This window comes from Diplotaxodon limnothrissa, linkage group LG20 (assembly GCF_057381915.1).
Source record: "Diplotaxodon limnothrissa isolate DT_005_m linkage group LG20, D_limnothrissa_male_GT1.1, whole genome shotgun sequence".
Taxonomy (NCBI): domain Eukaryota; kingdom Metazoa; phylum Chordata; class Actinopteri; order Cichliformes; family Cichlidae; genus Diplotaxodon; species Diplotaxodon limnothrissa.
Window position 1 is genome coordinate 4,246,838 of NC_140615.1, and position 16,974 is coordinate 4,263,811.

Here is a 16,974-nt window from a genome sequence, read left to right on the forward strand (position 1 = left end):
TGAAACATAGTGGAGTCACATTTACACACTGAAACAGAACAATAATTATAATTCACTACAGTGAAAGACAAACTGAAGGAGAATTTACTTGAAATCTAATCTGTGGTATTCACTCACAAGAATGGTTGGTTCTCCTGGTACAGGTGGGCGTTGGGGCCCAGCAGAGTCATCCTGATTGGGAGGCAGAAGAGGGGTGGGTGGGCTGGATGAGACAGAGGTGGTGAGGAGTGATGGGCCAAGCTGCTGCTCCACTGGGTCCAACTCCATAGAGTTGGGCACCTCTTTGGAAGCTTTCTCTCCACCTCCTTCTCTCTCTGGGTCAGGAGAAGTGGAAGATGAACGGGAGGTGGTGGAGGAAGTAGTGGAGGATGAGGACTGTGGAGAAGTATCTGAGATGGAGGCAGGTGGGGGGAAAGATGAGTGGTGGATTGACTGTGGCTCTGATGACTCATCACCACCTGCTGATGTGGAGGCAGCTGATGTTGGGCCAGAGGTAGCCCCCCCAGCCAGTGCTGTCCCACTGCTGTACTCCTGATACAACAAATTCCTTAGCTTTTCATCCAAGGTTTTTATGCGGTTGTCTACAAATTCAATTTTGGGGGGGCCTTCGCTGTCTGACTCGGCTACGGAGGAAGGTTGAACAGGGGATGGCGTCATTACGTGGGAGAATGTGGGTAAGGGGGTTTCAGCAGTTCCCAGATGCAGAGGTGGCAGAGAGGAGTCAGAGGAGGGATGAAAGGGGGCAGAATAACTCCCTGTGTCCTCTGTAACACTTGTCTCTCCCGTGGACACCTCTGACTCTGACATCTGTAAGGAGGACTGCTTCTGTAGTGGAAACTGCAGCTGTTTGAGGGGCGTGTCCACAGCTTTAACCATCTCCTGTTGCTGCTCAGTATATTGTGATTGTTTCTGTGCCTGTATGTGTTGTGATAACAGCTCAACAGGCACTTGGGTTTGTTGTGGGACCTGCTGTTGTGGTACTGGGCAAACATTTAGCTGTGTCTGCTGTTGAAGAAACTGCTGACTAACTGATAGGGGCAGCATTTGGTTTTGATCTGGTTTCAAAATTGCAGCACCCATAAACATCTGATGCTGTTGCTGCTGTAGCTGCTGCTGCTGTAAGTGTAATGTCTGTTGTAGGTTTAACTGTTGCTGCTGCTGCTGCTGTTGATCAATGTGGGCTTGTTTGGGGGGCAATGGACCAGCAGGACTCATAATCTGCTGTTGTAACTGCTGTAACTGAGGCTGCTGCAGCAACTGTGGGGAAAACTTTGATGTCTGCTGTTGAACAAGGGGTTGTTCGGTTGGCTGCTGAGGAAAAGGTGGCAGAGGCAGAGACTGCTGTAACACCTCTGAATGACAATGCTGAGACATTCCCTGCACCTCAGTCAGCTGTTGTTGAAGTGGTATTTGTGTTTGAATTAGCTGCTGCTGATGCAACTGCTGGAGAGACTGCTGAAGTGCTCGTTCCTGCTGTAGTGGTACTTGTTCGTGGTACACCTGATGTTGGGACTGCAGTTTCTGTTGTGGTGATGGTACTTGCTGCTGTGATGCAGACTGTAGCTGTTGGTGTGGCTGTTGTGGGGCTGGTTGGGCTACTTGGGTGTATGTCTGCTGCTGCTCTATGCCAAGTTGGCTTACAGTAGAAGGGATGACTACAGCAGGAGAAGGGGAATGAAAAGAGGCTGAAGATTGGTCCACGGCAGACATACGGGGCCTTGAAGCAGAGATCAGAGTATCATCTACACTTTGACTCGCAGTGGAACAAACACTGGTTCCAGGAGAAGTCAGGTTATCAGGATGAATAGTGATGGGTGAGGGAGACACAACAGCAGGAGCAGTGGACAAGCTGGTGAGGTTAGCATCAGGAGCAGCAGCAGATGTTGCTATAGTTAAAGGAGCAATAGAAATTTGGTCAGCAGAAGCTGAGATAAGGCCAGTTGAGGTGGTGACAGGGACAGAGGCTGGTCCAGGCCTGGTTTCAGGTGCTGTGTGATGAACAGGGGCTGCGGTAGCAGAGGGGCTCATGGAAGTAGGTACTGAAACAGTGGAGTCTGGGGGGGAGGTGGCAGAAAGGGTGGGGTAGGAAGGAGAGCCCATTCCACTCAAGGACTCCAGACTTTGGGATCCTTCACTTTCTACAGCCGCAGAAATGAACACGGAGTTAAGTTTTTGTTATGTGGCCAAATGGGCCATGTTAATAAGCCAAAGTAATAAAACCGACTCCAGGAGTGCTCACCTTTCTCTCTTTTAGGAGACTGGGGAATCCTTGTCTCTGCAGTGGGTGATGGTGTGGTTGCTCCCTGACTGGAAAGAGAGTCTCTGTGGCGGATAGTCTGGTTGATAAAGAACCGCCAACGTCCCACTGGGGAGGAATGGGGCACTGGGTCCACTGAGAAACCGTAAAGATTGATTACTGTTTTCTACTAAGTTGAGAAGCATCACATAGAACATATTCCCATTCTACCAGAACATTTGTATATGCCTAAACTTACTGGAGTAAGTGGGAGTGCTGACTTGTAACTGGTCAGTCGATCCAGTCTAGTACGAAAATAAGGATTTATCATTTTGTATATATATTCACGTTTTCTCAGATTCAGCATTATTCAAACAAAACAGAAAGACTAAAGAGGCTAGACTGATAGTACCTCTGAATGTGTCTGAAGCATTTCATGGGCTTTCTTAACTATCGCTCTGAGCTCCTCAACAAATGTTTCTTTCTCCACATCAAGGACAAAGTCCTCCTCCACCTGCAAAGTTTTATCAAATGGCAGTCATCAAAAATTAAAACAATACTTTTCAAAATAAGTGCAAACTACAGGATCATACAGTAATGTACCATGTAATCTGCTATGTCCTCGGGTGCATCCCCTTCAATGTCAAACTTAAATGTCACCATCTTGTTGCTGTGAGTCTCCAACTGACAGTCCACCATATTGTCCCCACTGCCGGACACCTATTAAGTACAAGACAAATAATCACATTTATTCTTTGCTATTAATCTTTTAATATCCATAAATATACTTTAACAAATATAGTAATAAAGTCGGTGTTGGTGTTTCCTATATTTTTTCACCTGAAGCATGCTCAGTTGAAACTGGTGTTTCTCAGACTTCTGGCTGGAAGCTCGTCTCTGAGACTTAAGTTTCTCTAATTTTCCATTCGCCAAGAGCTGCAAGGGGTCTTCACCACTGGCTGGTATACACCTAAAGGTGTCATGGAGATTAGAAATTGTATTGTAAATCTTAAGTGTGTATAAATGTATAAACTCAATTATGAAAAAGTAGGGATACTGTATAAAATAGAAAAAAAAACAGAATGCAATGATTTCCAAATCTCAAAAATCAGGTCATTTTGAATTTCATTGGAGCAACATGTCTCAAAAAAGTTGGGACAGGGCCCTGTTTACCATTTGGTAGCGTCCCCTCTTCTTTTAACAATAGTCTGTAAACATCTGTGAACTGAGGAGACCAGCTGCTGAACTTTTGGGAGAGGCATATTGTCCTATTCTTGTCTCATGTAGGATTCTAGTTGCTCAAACATCCTGTGTCTTCTTTGTGGTATTTTTAATTTCATGATGCATTAAATGTTTTAACCCTTGTATGGTGTTCGGGTCTGTGAGACCCGTGTTCAGTTTTTTTCAAAAGAAAAATTAAACAATTAATTATTTTTTCACGTGTAAATGTGTTGTGTCTTTCCACTCACTCCACTTGATTATAACTGATTTATTTATAACATTTTATATAAAAGAAAAACGAGAAGCACATTAATTCATAAATGTGATCTAACAAAGGTAAAGGGAAAAAATTAACCATGTTTGCTGTTCATATGTCTTGTAATTGGGATGAAGTAAACATCTGTTGAGTAATTTAACATAAAATTGTTTGATAGTGTTAATTTGGAAAGCCAAAACTCTAGCGGGTCCACCAGACCCATGAACACTGGCTGAGTAACAAAAATACGAACACCACACAAGGGTTAAATGGGTGACAGATCTGGACTGCAGGCAGGCCTCTTCAGCACCTGGAGTCTTCTACCAAAAAGCCAGCGCTGTTGTAAAAGATGCAGTATGTGGTTTAGCGCCGTCTTGCTAAAGTATGCAAGACCTTCCCTAAGAAAGATGTCATCTGAATGGGAGCATGTGTTGCTCTAAACCTGTATACATGTTTCAGCACTGATGGTGCCTTTCCAGATGTTCAGGGTTATTATTACATAGGCACTAATGTAACCACATACTGTCAGAGATGCAGGTTATTGAACTGAGTGCTGATAACAAACTGGATGGTCCCTTCCCTGTTTAGTGTGGTGCCTCAGCATTCATGTTTTCCAATTAGAATTTCAAACTTTGTTTGTCACAGACCATATTTACACTTTGCCTCAGTCCATTTTAAATGAACTTTAGCCCAGAGAAGATGTCTGTGTTCCTGATGTTTACATATGGATTATCCTTTGCATAATAAAGCTTTAACCTGCATTTGTGAATGGCTGTCCAGAATCATCACTGCTAATAAGAGCAAAGTTCCTGTCTATGAAGCAGAGATCAAACACCAGTGTGTCCGATTCCAAATGTGGCACGTCAGTCAGAGGCCCAAACAGAAGCAAACTTCTCATCGTTTTCAATACCGGCAGTTCTATGCGCGAGGAATCTGACCCTGAGGGTCAGACTGTCAATGAGAAGAACATCCAACAAAAACCACCTGAACTATGGTTTCTGTCATAGTGTTATTGCAGGTCAGCACACAGTGCAATGGACTTTTCTGGCTGAACCAGAACAACCAAAACCAAATACTCCTGACCTGCCAAAGAAAGATCACTGAGACTATGCATTGTTACCCAAAATGAGCCTTTAAAGATAAAGGCTTGTGATTTGGCCACAGTGTTTAAAATCTAGTGCAACCCAGGGAAAAATGCAGAGGAGTTTTCCACAAATGATCTAAAAGCAGCAGCCATGCTTGAAGCAGTTTAAAGGCTCTCACTCAACATTTAATGTGAAATTGTAAAGGATTCAAATGTAAAACATTATTACATCATAAGACTCTTATGATTTCTAAAAAACAATCTTTTTGCACTACTACTTAGCTGCAAAATGAATTCAATTTAAAAGAAAAACCAAGTCTCTGAGCATGTTTTAAGTCCTTGTATGGCAAATTACAGCTTCACTCAGTACTGAGATTACATTTATATGGAAATCAGACTGCAATGATATCACTTACCCTGATGAAGAATGACGATCTGCACTTGTCTTACAAGGACCATCCTGTAGAGTGACATATATACAAACACACACACACAAACCATGCCAGCATGAAGAAAAGAATGCAAAAATAGATTAGCTATGTTAACGGCAAGTAAAGCAATAGTGTGATTATGACAAATGACATATAGGACACGTTCTATGAATACACTTAGGAATCAAAATTTGTTAGTATGAATCAAAAAGGTGCAGTCAAAGCTTATTGTCAAATATTTCGATTTAGCAGTATGCTTACTTATTGTGCCAGCATGTCAGTAAAGTTATTATCAAATTTATAAAGCAAACTTTCATACTTCTTGTACCTGAGCAATGCCCAGCAGGGAAAGGTCACAGTCTTGCAGCGAGCCTTGGGTCAGTTTGGGTTTGGGGGCATTAGAATCAAGTGATTGTAGAGTAGTAACAGGCAGAGGGGAGGTGGGTATAAAGTCGACTTGCGCTGGTAAGGTTACCTGGGCTGCTGGTGAAGATGTGGGCAGCTCTGGAGCAGGGGCAACAGCAGGATAGGTGGATGGCAGGGATGTAAGAGATGATAGTGTAGAAGGACATGAGGTATGCAAAGGGCTTAGGGGCACTTGCTGCGTAGGAAAGACAGCATGGGGCAAAATAGGCTGCTCAGATATAGGTGTCTGAGTGTGTATCTGTGTTTGAGAGTGTGCTTGGGCCTGATTGCTGGCTTGTGTTTGTGTGTGAGCTGGTGGCATCTGCTTGGGATGGTGCTGTGGAGAGGGAGGGGCACCTAGCACTAGGTGGCTATACAGAGACAGGGTCTTGCCCTGGGACTGAGGCTCAGCCACATTATTGGGGCCTAATTGTCCAGGAGCAATGGTCATTAGAGGTGAAGTAGGTTGACACTGTGAGGGAAGCTGACTCTCGTCAAAGGTTATCAAAGCTGGTTTCAGAGGAAGTGGTTGCTGAACAGGAGTTGAGCTGGGTAGTGCCGGTAGCTGGGTCTGTGGGGGTGGCATGGCGAGAGATTGCTGCACGTGAGAAAGCTTCTGCAGCTGTTGTTGGTACTGCTCAGTATACTGAGGAACAGCAGGCTGGCAGATGGACTGAATTACTGATGGGTCACCCTGAACAACTGAATGTAGTGATCTTTGGCCTGGGACTTGTGCTTGTTTGGTCTGTATAGGATGAAGAGGGGCAGTTACTGAATTGAGACCATCTGTTTTAGTTCCACAACTTCCAGCTGAGCCAGGTGACAGAATCATCTGCTGATACTGGATTACTGGGTGCTGTTGTTCCAGCTGTTGGGTAATATGAGTTATATCAGACTGTACAGGTGGTATGGCTTGCTGGGTAGGGTGAGGGACATACTGACTGGTCAAAGGACCAGCAGCAGACTGCGCATGCAACTGGCTAGCTTGCTGGCCTTGAGTTTGTTGTTGGATCTGGGGCTGGGTGAGCGCTGGCATTGGAGCATTTTGCTGAATAAGAGTTTCATGTTGAATCTGACTGGGGATTGAAGCAACTGCACCTGGAGGCTGGACAGTAGTTTGACTTTGTTGGCCCATCATTTGAACATCAGCCTTTGGGACCTGGCCATGCAGTGGCTGTGACTGAGTAAAGGTTGTGGTCAGAGGATGAGCCTGGATTGGCTGAGAAGTTACCTGACTCTGTGTGGGAGTAACAGGCCCAGGGTAACTACTTTGGGAAGGAACCTGCTGGCTCTGGATGACTTGTGTGTGTCCCTGAATCAATGATAATGGGGTAGTTACCTGGCCCTCTGTCATAGCTTGAGGTGCTTGGGCTGCAGACTGAGCTATAAACTTGGCTGGGCTCTGGCCTTGGTTCTGGGGCTGAGCCTCACTTTGTCCTTGCTGTGTAAGGATTTGAGCTGGGACACTTGCAGGCGTCTGAACAGTAGTAGGAATGGTCATGGGCACTTGGCCCTGAGATATAATATAAGTTTGGTGATGAATTACCTCAGTACTGACTGGTGCGCCAACTGATATGTGAGGTTCCATTACAGATGTGTGCTGCTGTGGTTGGGCAACAAATGCCTGCTGCTGCTGCATCAGTGCTACTTGCTGCTGTTGCTCTATCATCTGAGAAGCATGAGGTGTAAACTGAGTAGAGTTCAGTTGTGGGATACACATCTGCTGTATATCGGTTGGTTGATGATGAATCTGCTGCTCACTGTTGCTTTGTGGTATAGGGACAGCTTTGTGTTTTTCAGTTTGCTGAAGTTGAATGATGGAAGCTTGCTGCTGCTCTTTAAACTGCTGCTTCATTAGAGCCTGTTGCTGTAATCTTTCTGCTTGCTGTTGTAACAGGACTTGCTGTTGACGCTGCTGCTCTAACTGTTGTTGCAACAGAGCTTGCTGCTGCTGTTCTATCTGCTGTTTGAGTTGCGCTTGTTGCTGCTCTTGTTGCTGCAGCTGAGCTTTCTGTTGAAGCTGCTGCTGCTGCTGTAGCATTAACTGCTGTTGTATCAGTGCCTGCTGCTGTTCCATTTGCCGGATTAAGGCCTGCTGTTGCAGTTGTTGTTCATTCTGCTGCTGCATCTGCTGGGGATGCTGCTGCAATAAAATTTGTTGCTCGTTTTTCCCACTTTGTTGCTGATTCTCTGTTTCCTTTTGTGTTCCAGTTTGGCGCTGTCCAATTTGTTGATATAACTGACTCTGTTGCTGTGAAGGAGGTTGCTTTGGTTGTTGTTGCTCTAACTGATGCTGAAAAATTGGTTGCTCTTGCGGTCCAAGACCTTGTTGCTGCTGCTCTTGTTTCTGCTGAATGAGAGTTTGTTGCTGTTGCTGTTGATCCAACAGTTGCTTTTGTTTAAGCGCTTGCTGCTGCTGCAGCTGGGCTTGCTGCTGCTGTTGAAGCAGTGCTCTTTGTTGTTGCTGATCAAGCTGTTGCTGGACATACAGCTGATGTTGCTCAAGCAGTAAAACTTGTTGCTGCTGCTCTTTTTGCTGCTGCTGTTGTAACAAAGTTTGCTGTTGCTGAAGCTGTTGTTGTGATTGTAGCATTATCTGTTCACAGGGATCCCCTGTTGATTGCATAGCTCGCTGCTCCATACCTGTTTGTGGTGTGAACACATGCTGCTGTGAAGCTGGCTGGACGTGTGGGGCAGACTGCTGTACACAGATCTGCTGCTGAGTCTCAGACTGATGTTTCTCGATGGACGTAGCTGAAAGGCTGTGTTGATGCTGTTCTGTTGCAGGCTGAGCGGCAGTAACTTGTTGTTGTTCAAGCTCAGCTGACTGCCCCCCTATTTGCAGTTGTGGCTGCTGCTGCAAATGAAGGGTGGAGGTCTGGGGATCCATTCCCATCTGTTGTTGTGGGACAATAGTCTGCTGGGGGATCACGACAGACTGTGTTTGTTGGGGTGCGGCCTGGGAAATGATGTCAGTGATCTGCATGGGAGTGGCAGGGTGTTGGGTCTGCTGAGCGTGGGGCACAATTGTCCTTGCTAGTCCAGCAGTATCACTGACTGGCATGGATGCAGTGAGAACATTAATGGGTGCCTGTGGGGAAACAGGTGGTATGTATGACTGTGAAGGGGCAACTGATCCGTGGGGAGCGGCGGTTTGAAAATCATCTGATGGGAATGTTTGTGACTATTGAGTGATAATGGGAGAATGATGTTTGGAGTTGAAAGAAGGGGGAAAAGAAAGTAGCAGAAAAATTGGGTTAAGATTAAGCTTTGGAAAGAAGCATCAATTATCAACACATTTAATTTTAATCAGGGTGTCCCACAGTGCTTTATAGCAGAGGTTGGCTGCCTCCCCACAAAATTAACCAGAATCACAATTTCACACTCCAAGCTAATATAGTATTTAATGAGAGAGACATCTCACCACCTCTGACAAACAACTTCCTGGGGGAAACCCTGTGTAGTGTAAAACCAGATGGCGAATCTCAGATGATTATGAGGATGATTTATGTTGGCACAAACAGTTATTAAATGGAAAAGAACATATTAACATTAATGTTAGCCTTCATTGCCCCTATGTTAAATTAGGCTGTCAGTTTGCACATTATCACCATTTTCACCTGAAAGTATTGTTGAGGTACACTTGGTGATACCTGCGGAACCACGGTACCGGAGTGAAGAAATGTCTGACCCATGGGTCCTCCTCCACTTTGTCCTAAGGACATGCTTGTCATACTAACACTCGGCCCAAGAGGTATAGTAGCAACACTTGTACTCTCACCAATGGGGGGCATCTGAGGATGAGGCAATGCACCAGTGCTCTGTTGTGCAAGAAAAATAATGAACACATATATAAATATATATATATAGTATTTAAGTTCAAAAAACAATAATTTTATCAGTAAGATATAAAAATACACCTACAGATGCAACTGTGGGTAATGAGGTCTGTGAGTGGGTATATGAGTCCCCCTGCAGAGAGTATGCCTGGCTCTGTCCACTCGCATAAGATTCACAGCTTGCAGATCCAATGCTCTCCCCTTCTGAGTAGTCAAAGACATTTAAAAAATAAGACACTATAAAAATTCAGACTACACAAAAAGTACTTGTTCAAATCATATTCATGTATTTTAAAATTTTCATTTAAAATTTCACCATTATAATTGTTTCATATAGATACATTTTGATCAGCTACTGGCACATGGGATATGTCACTAAGGAGCACACTGTACCTGGCAGATTTAGGGTTGCCCCACTGAAAATATTTTGCTGCCTGACACGTTGGTCCACTTCAGGAAGCTCCTCGGACTCCTGCACTCCACCTCCTCCTCCGTCTCCCGTGTGTCCAGCTACCCCTTGCACCAGCGAGGATGGGTAAGATGGATGAGTAAAGGTGTAGGAAGTGAGAGTGGAGTCTCTTCGTTCTTCAAAGCCCTGCTGCTGAAGGACCTGCTGCTGTCGACGCTCCCTTGACTTTTTGATTAGGTTCACTCTGTCCCGGATGGATTTTCCGACCACTTTGGCATCACTTTCATGAAAGAAGCCTGATTTCACCTGTAATGTAGAGAGGCAAAGAGAGAGTAATTAATTAATGGGCAAATGTCAGGTGAGGAAATCTAGATCAGCTGGAGAAATCTTGAAGTGGCTGATAGATAAAGTGAAGGGCTTGTAATTCCTAACCTGCATTTAAGCTTTTAAGTATCAAATCAAGGCCTTTTCCCAGTCAACAGTACCTGACACCTACGGACCCGATCAGCTTATCAGGCATTAATTATTCCTGCCTTACCATCTCTAGAGCCACTTCTTCAGCACTATCATTTTCCAGGTCATAGCTGAACTCAATGGCCTCATTGTCCTTGTGCTTCCCCTTCAGCTTCTTGGGGTCTTCAACCCAAATTCGGAGAGCCAGGCAGTCCTGGATGCCTGTGTCCTCCTCAGCTAGTTCCACCCGGACGCCTGTGTCCTCCCCAAAGAAAGCATGGTTCAGCAGGTCTCGAATGGAGAGTCTGTCAAGAAAGGAGAATTCGATGATAGAAGAGACTGGGACGTTTAATGATCACATTACCAGTCACTCTGCATAATAGAGTGGATGCCATAGTGTTATGAAAGCAAATTCTGCTTACCTCTGGCTTTTGTTCTGACGAATGCAGCCTTCAATGATCTCTTTGATCTCTGGGTCATTTACTTTGTCAAAGCTGGCTGGCTTTATACCCTGAAAAATAAAAGAAACAGGAAATTCATTGTATTCTACAGGAACTTATGTAATTAGGATTTTAAGTCCTGCATTTAACAATTAAAACATTTTCAGAGTTGAGCCAAAAAGTTTAGATCACAATTAAATAAAACAACAATCAATTAGATCCTTATGCATCATCACCACAAATGCATAGAGTTTGCTTGCGAATATTTCAAAGACTCACGCTTGTGACTTTGCGATAGATCTGAGCAGCATTTTGGCACTCAGAGTAGGGGTACTCTGAAGTAGCCATCTCCAGCATACACATCCCAAAGGCATATACGTCCACAGACTCATCATAGTGCTCCTCATACATCTCTGGAGCCATGAACTCCGGGGTTCCTGTTAAAACCAAACAGTACTCTATGACAACCCAAACATCGAAATATTATTTCACTACAGATTAGAGTTTGTATTTACAGTGATGTAATACCATCCACAAAGCAGAAATTTCCTCAGACTCAGTGTAAGAATTTTCAAGCTGATAATAATCTACCTACTCATCATCTAATTTATCTTTACTGGGCACTGCTTCTGCAGGCTAAGAGAGCTGGCATTTCATCATCAGTGCCCTCTTTCTACATTCACCACTAACATAGAAATAAACTATATGTCTACTGAAGTTAAGTGAGACTTTTGTAAAATCTCAGTAGTGCTGAATGCAGAGGAAAGGCCTTAATCTTGTAGAGACAGGGCATGAGTGATCTAAAAAGCATTCAATCTATAAACTGCAAGCAGCCTACCTATAACACTCTTTGCAAAGGAGGTCCTCATAAGAGTGGCCAGTCCCAGATCACCGATCTTGACTGATCCTGTGGGGCCTGTTATAAAAATGTTGTCACACTTGAGGTCCCGATGGACAATTGGTGGAGTCCTGGTGTGAAGGAAGTGAAGGCCTTTCAGAATTTGCCTACACCAACTTCTAAGGACCTTGGGTTTCATCACCTTAAAGCGCTTCAGGTAACTGTGGATAGAGAATAAAAGCAATCAAACTCAAAAGGATATTGTAATAAACAACCAATAGACAAAACGTGTAAGTCAACACACTGACAGCGATAGCGAAATATTATGAATTACTTATATTTCCTGAATTTGAACGTGTTGTGATAATGTGATGACACTTCACCTGAAACACATTATATATCTCTGTATAAAGCAACACATCTGTCCAAATTAATAGTACATTAACTCTATGCACAATAAAAACTGTGTTTTGCGGTATGAATAATCTCCATTCATCAAATTCATTAACAGAAGTGAGTACCAAGGTGTTGGCAAGACAAACAAATGAATGTGGATTAACAAATTTTATAGATTAACTGAAATAATTCTTTTTTTTAGAACATAATAAACATAGACTCAATAATAGCTATCTGTAGCAGATAGGTTACACTAACGTTTTGAGTGTTCCTGATGTCATGAGTTCAGTGACTAGTACAATGCACTTCTTTCCACGAAGTACAGACTCCCAGGAATCATAGAAGCGGACGATGTTGGGGTGCTGAAGCCCCTTTAGCATCTCTGCCTCTTCTTTGAAGCGTTGCTGCTCTGCCTTGGTCAGCTTGCGATCCTGAAATAGGAGGTACATGTCATGTCATGAGCCTCAGCATCTGTTTCACTCCCTTACTCCGTGACTACTCACAGGAAACCAAAACATAAGCCTGCCCTGGACAGCACTCCCATAATGAAGCAATAACACCTACTGCCACTAGATGGTGCTAGCAGCATATAGATGTAGCTCTGCAAAGACAACACCCAGTCACTGGCTTTATAAAACACATTTCTACTGCATCTGCCACACATCCCTAGTATGGCGGACAGAATGGCTGTTGCAGAAATACAGTTCACTGGCACAAGCAGCTTCCTATAGGAACAGAGATAGCACTGACTAATCCCTCAGTTACACACTGGTATATAGTCTTTTGCAATCCCTAAGATTGATCGCATAAGGTTTTTTCTTCTGTTGTGAATATATAAAGCATGTTTGTTTTCTTCTTTTTACATTTCCAGACATTATACTGCTTTTTCTTAAAATACTAACACTTTAATTAATATAATTTGCTGTACTCTATTCACATAGAAAATACACGAACATGAATTTCCCAGCAGGTGGGAAAAATGTTTCAGAATATGCTATGTTGTGATAGTGATTTGAGAATTTATTAAGAGTCACATAAAACTGTCAATTAAAGCATTTCACAGTGAGAGATGACTTTGCTGGCTCCACTAAGTGAGTGTGTATTTTTAGACTCTGTCATTAACAACTGTTGCTATATCCATGTATACAAATCCATCTTTTCAGGTATGCGGTCATTTGAGCTTTATTAACCTAGGGACCTGCTATTTCAGGGAATTATCACAGGTTTAACAGGAAAGTTACGTGTCATGGTTTTGTATTATTAAAAAAATCTAATTTTATGCCATTTATGCAAAGAACTTACGAAGAAATAAAAACAAAACAATACAGTATGTTTCACTTATTATCAATGGGGATTGGGTGGCAGCCACTACTGTGTCACAAACAGACCTCACTATAAATAGAAGTCATCATAACACTTGGTTTCCACTAATCGATTTCATTGATGTTAAGCTTGCTTTTTTCCCCACAAACCCCGCCTCCCCACAGAGAGGTGGAGTACTGCAGATATTTGGACACAGATCAACAGATTTTCATGTAATGTCGATATGCAGCCTTCTGTCACGTTATATATTGATATACATTTTTCTGCCTACACTAAAAGCTCTGTACTTATCTTTTCAGAGCACTTTTGCTCTCTGTGTTGATGCTGGTTTGGTGTCCTTTTCTGGAAATATTAAGCAATCTCTTCACCCTCCCCTCTCAACGGAGAAGAAGCATCAACAAAAAAGCTGCTCCTTTTTGCACTCACTAAGAATTAGTTCCTCAGAATAGCCTTGCCCTTACACCTTCCTGCCTTTACTACTAAGTCTGTCATGTTACTATGTTTGAGCATTCTTATGCAAATGTGAGTCTCAATGCTGCCTGCTTCTACCTGTTCTCATATTTTCGCGTGTGCTCACGCTGTGCTGTATTTTGTCAGGGAGTACTGTCTGTGTCCTCGTTCAGAGCTCCAGTCTACCTCATTGTCTGGCACACTGTGAAACAGTGTGACTGTGTCTGTTGCCTCCTCAGCGTCTATTTTGTCTCCCCACAGAGCATTGCATCATCAGCCACCCTTAGGGTCAGCAAAGGTTATTAAGAGTTCAGTTAATATCTGTCTAGACGTACTCACACAAGCCTGCTGCCCACTGTGAACCAGCTCACACATTCACACTAATATTCTCATAAATGGAGGCACAGCATCAATGAAGAAATCCCTCTAACTGTATTATTAATAAGCCAAAAGATCACAAAAGTCTGATATTGTTAGATTAATTGGTGATTATAAATCGGTTATTGGTGTGAAGGGCTGTCTATCACTCGGTGTTGGGACGGTGATGCAGTGACATTGTGCCCAAGGTGAATGCTGCCCTTTCTTCCACCACCCTGAGATGCTGAATTAGATTAATGGTCAAAAATATAAATGGATAGATATGACAGTACAAATAATGCATTGGTAAAACAGCAATTTGCAGACATGGAGTTTGCAAACAAAATGACAAAATAGACACCAGAGGGAAAGAAAAACAGTTGCAAAGCAATTTGTTAACCATCAGTTAAATGACAAAGCAACATAAACACACAGAGTTCCACATTTCTGCTTTCAAATAGAGAAATCATAAAAATTCGACATTTACACATATACTGTGTAAATAAATGGGAGAGGCCAGAAACCTATTGTACTCCTAGTGTCAGTCTTCTATGTATGATGTATGATTTGAAGATTGTGGAACTACCAAAAAGACAGCAGTAACTCTGGATAACTCTGGTTAAGCAGTTAGAGAAGTAAAGCTGAGAGGGTTTGGACATGTGCAGAGGAAGGATAGTAGATATACTGGATAACGGATGGTGTTACAGAGAAGGATGCTAGGAATGGGGTGAGACAGAGGCAGTTGATCCACTGTGGTGATCCCTAAAAGGAGGAACCTTTCTCTTTCAGAAATATTTTGATATTCAGTTTTTACTTAAAGTGTGTCATAGATGGGCCCACAATGGTAATTGTAGAATCTCAGACATGTGAAGTAATTATTTCACCCTGCATTATAATGACTGATTTTGGCCATAGTTACTGCACAAAATATTTAAGTATGTAATACTTTGTAATGCTCCTCTTATTTTGTTAAAACTTTCAACATCATGTATTTTTTTACATGGTGCATCTGTGGCAGGGACTTCAGTACTATAAATCAGTAAACAGAATAAGATCTAAGCACCATGTGCACCGTGAGATTTTTTTTGGATCAGACATCTGGTAGAGCAGAAGGTCAAGCCGCGGGTTATTAAGTAGCCTCATAAAACACCAGGGTAAATGGGAAGGATATAGCTTACAAAGTACATAAGTCGACGGCATGAAGCTGGGATCATGAATGCACCATGTGAGTCTTAAACCATCTATTTTGGCAAGCACTGTATAGGTATCACATATACGTATATTACACTGGGGTTACATTCTTATCTGAGATGGCTATAGCAGGATAAAGGGGACTAATTTGGAGCACTATCCGAGGAGCGTTATTCATACTGAAGGTGTATATTTATACATTTATCAGGGTGCATGCACCGTATCTTGTTCTGCAGTTAGCGTTTTAAGGTGGTGGATGGCTAAGATTAGATTACTCTAAGCTCCAACAGCCCAAACTAACAAGACAGATTGCTGCAAAAGGGTTGCCTGCATACCAGATTAAGACTCCAGGTCAGTGGGCCAGGTTTACAAAGATCTATAGAAGCCTTTAGCCAACACGCAGGCCTTTACCACTACAAGAAATGTGTTCAATTGTTTCTTGTTTTACTGTAGTACTACTGTTGTGGAGTGGTAGAGACTATACTTTTATACTATGTGTCTATGTTTTTGTTTTCAAAACAAACCAAACTTTTTGCTAGTCCCACATTCTTCACAGATTTCTGGTTCGACATGTTGTCAAACCAGAAACCTACTCTTCAGATGAAATGGTGTGACAACTGACTGCTATCTGACCAAACAGATTTTTTTCAATGGGCTGCCTTTGACAATTATCATACCATAAAAAATGGATCACCAGTGCTAACCTTTTATTGATTTCTAATCAAGCTATACAGTTAATGGTAGTGTTATGCGGTCAATGTTTCCAGCAATCAATAGCAACTGAATCTCTGGTTGCTGGTTAGGTAATAAAGACTCTGGGGGGAGGATACAGCCCCAGGGACACTTGTCAGCTATCAGAGACCCAGCAAATATGTGCCTGGCCAGTTTGATTAGATTGATCCAATCGGTCTAGTCAGTTCAGCTGTAGTCTATTTGATTTAGCCTGAACTAATTTTAGTCACCCATCATTACTACGTCTTTGCTTTTCCTGATCAGACTGGTCTTTCACAATGAGAAACAACAAACACAATCCCGACTCCTCCCTTTATTGTTTTTATTGTTGTCGTATCAGACCAACCCAAAGAAGTATATCCAGAATAAACACCTTTTGCAAGTCAATGAGCATGTTGACGTTCACTAAGATACTTTGATCACTGCAAAATTGACAGTTTTTAATAGAACATATACAATATGACAGTTAACAAAAAAAATCCAAATGTGTTCTCTTATCACTTCCAAACTGTCAGACTTGACTGCATGCAGTCTTTACCAAGCCAGCACACATGGTACAGTGTTTGGAGAAGGCAGCCTCCTAAGCTGACATTTACCTTTTTTTTTTTTTTTTATAATTGAAGTCTTTATTTGTTTTTAACATTTCACAACACTAAAACAAACAAAACAACCAACAAACAACAACAGAAAAAACCCCAAAATAAAATATAATAAAAAAACCAAAAAAAAAACCAAACAAACAAAAAAAAACAAAACCCAAATCAGTTAACTCAAATCTTTAAGTCATTCCCTTACTGAGTGCCTACACTGACATTTACCTTTTGATATGGAGCTAAAATTCTCTGAAACAAAACAAGTAAAATCACCAAACCCAAAGTGGTGACTATTGTTAAACTCAGTACTAAATGCTTCT

At 42.5% G+C, this 16,974-nt stretch overlaps 1 protein-coding gene across 1 annotated transcript in view; it reads right to left on the reverse strand.

The window, feature by feature from the left end:
- wnk3 (WNK lysine deficient protein kinase 3) overlaps positions 1-16,974 on the reverse strand; it is a 42,313-nt gene that overhangs the window by 7,381 nt on the left and 17,958 nt on the right. The window contains exons 3-18 of the mRNA XM_085345344.1: positions 12,267-12,439; positions 11,613-11,833; positions 11,054-11,211; positions 10,757-10,845; positions 10,420-10,639; positions 9,866-10,187; positions 9,558-9,676; positions 9,254-9,454; positions 5,557-8,817; positions 5,214-5,257; positions 3,077-3,206; positions 2,840-2,956; positions 2,649-2,750; positions 2,496-2,541; positions 2,240-2,392; positions 118-2,138 (exon numbers count right to left, since the gene is read on the reverse strand). Of these exons, the coding sequence (XP_085201470.1) occupies positions 118-2,138; positions 2,240-2,392; positions 2,496-2,541; positions 2,649-2,750; positions 2,840-2,956; positions 3,077-3,206; positions 5,214-5,257; positions 5,557-8,817; positions 9,254-9,454; positions 9,558-9,676; positions 9,866-10,187; positions 10,420-10,639; positions 10,757-10,845; positions 11,054-11,211; positions 11,613-11,833; positions 12,267-12,439 (7,377 nt within the window). The remainder of the gene's footprint in view (positions 1-117; positions 2,139-2,239; positions 2,393-2,495; positions 2,542-2,648; positions 2,751-2,839; positions 2,957-3,076; positions 3,207-5,213; positions 5,258-5,556; positions 8,818-9,253; positions 9,455-9,557; positions 9,677-9,865; positions 10,188-10,419; positions 10,640-10,756; positions 10,846-11,053; positions 11,212-11,612; positions 11,834-12,266; positions 12,440-16,974) is intronic.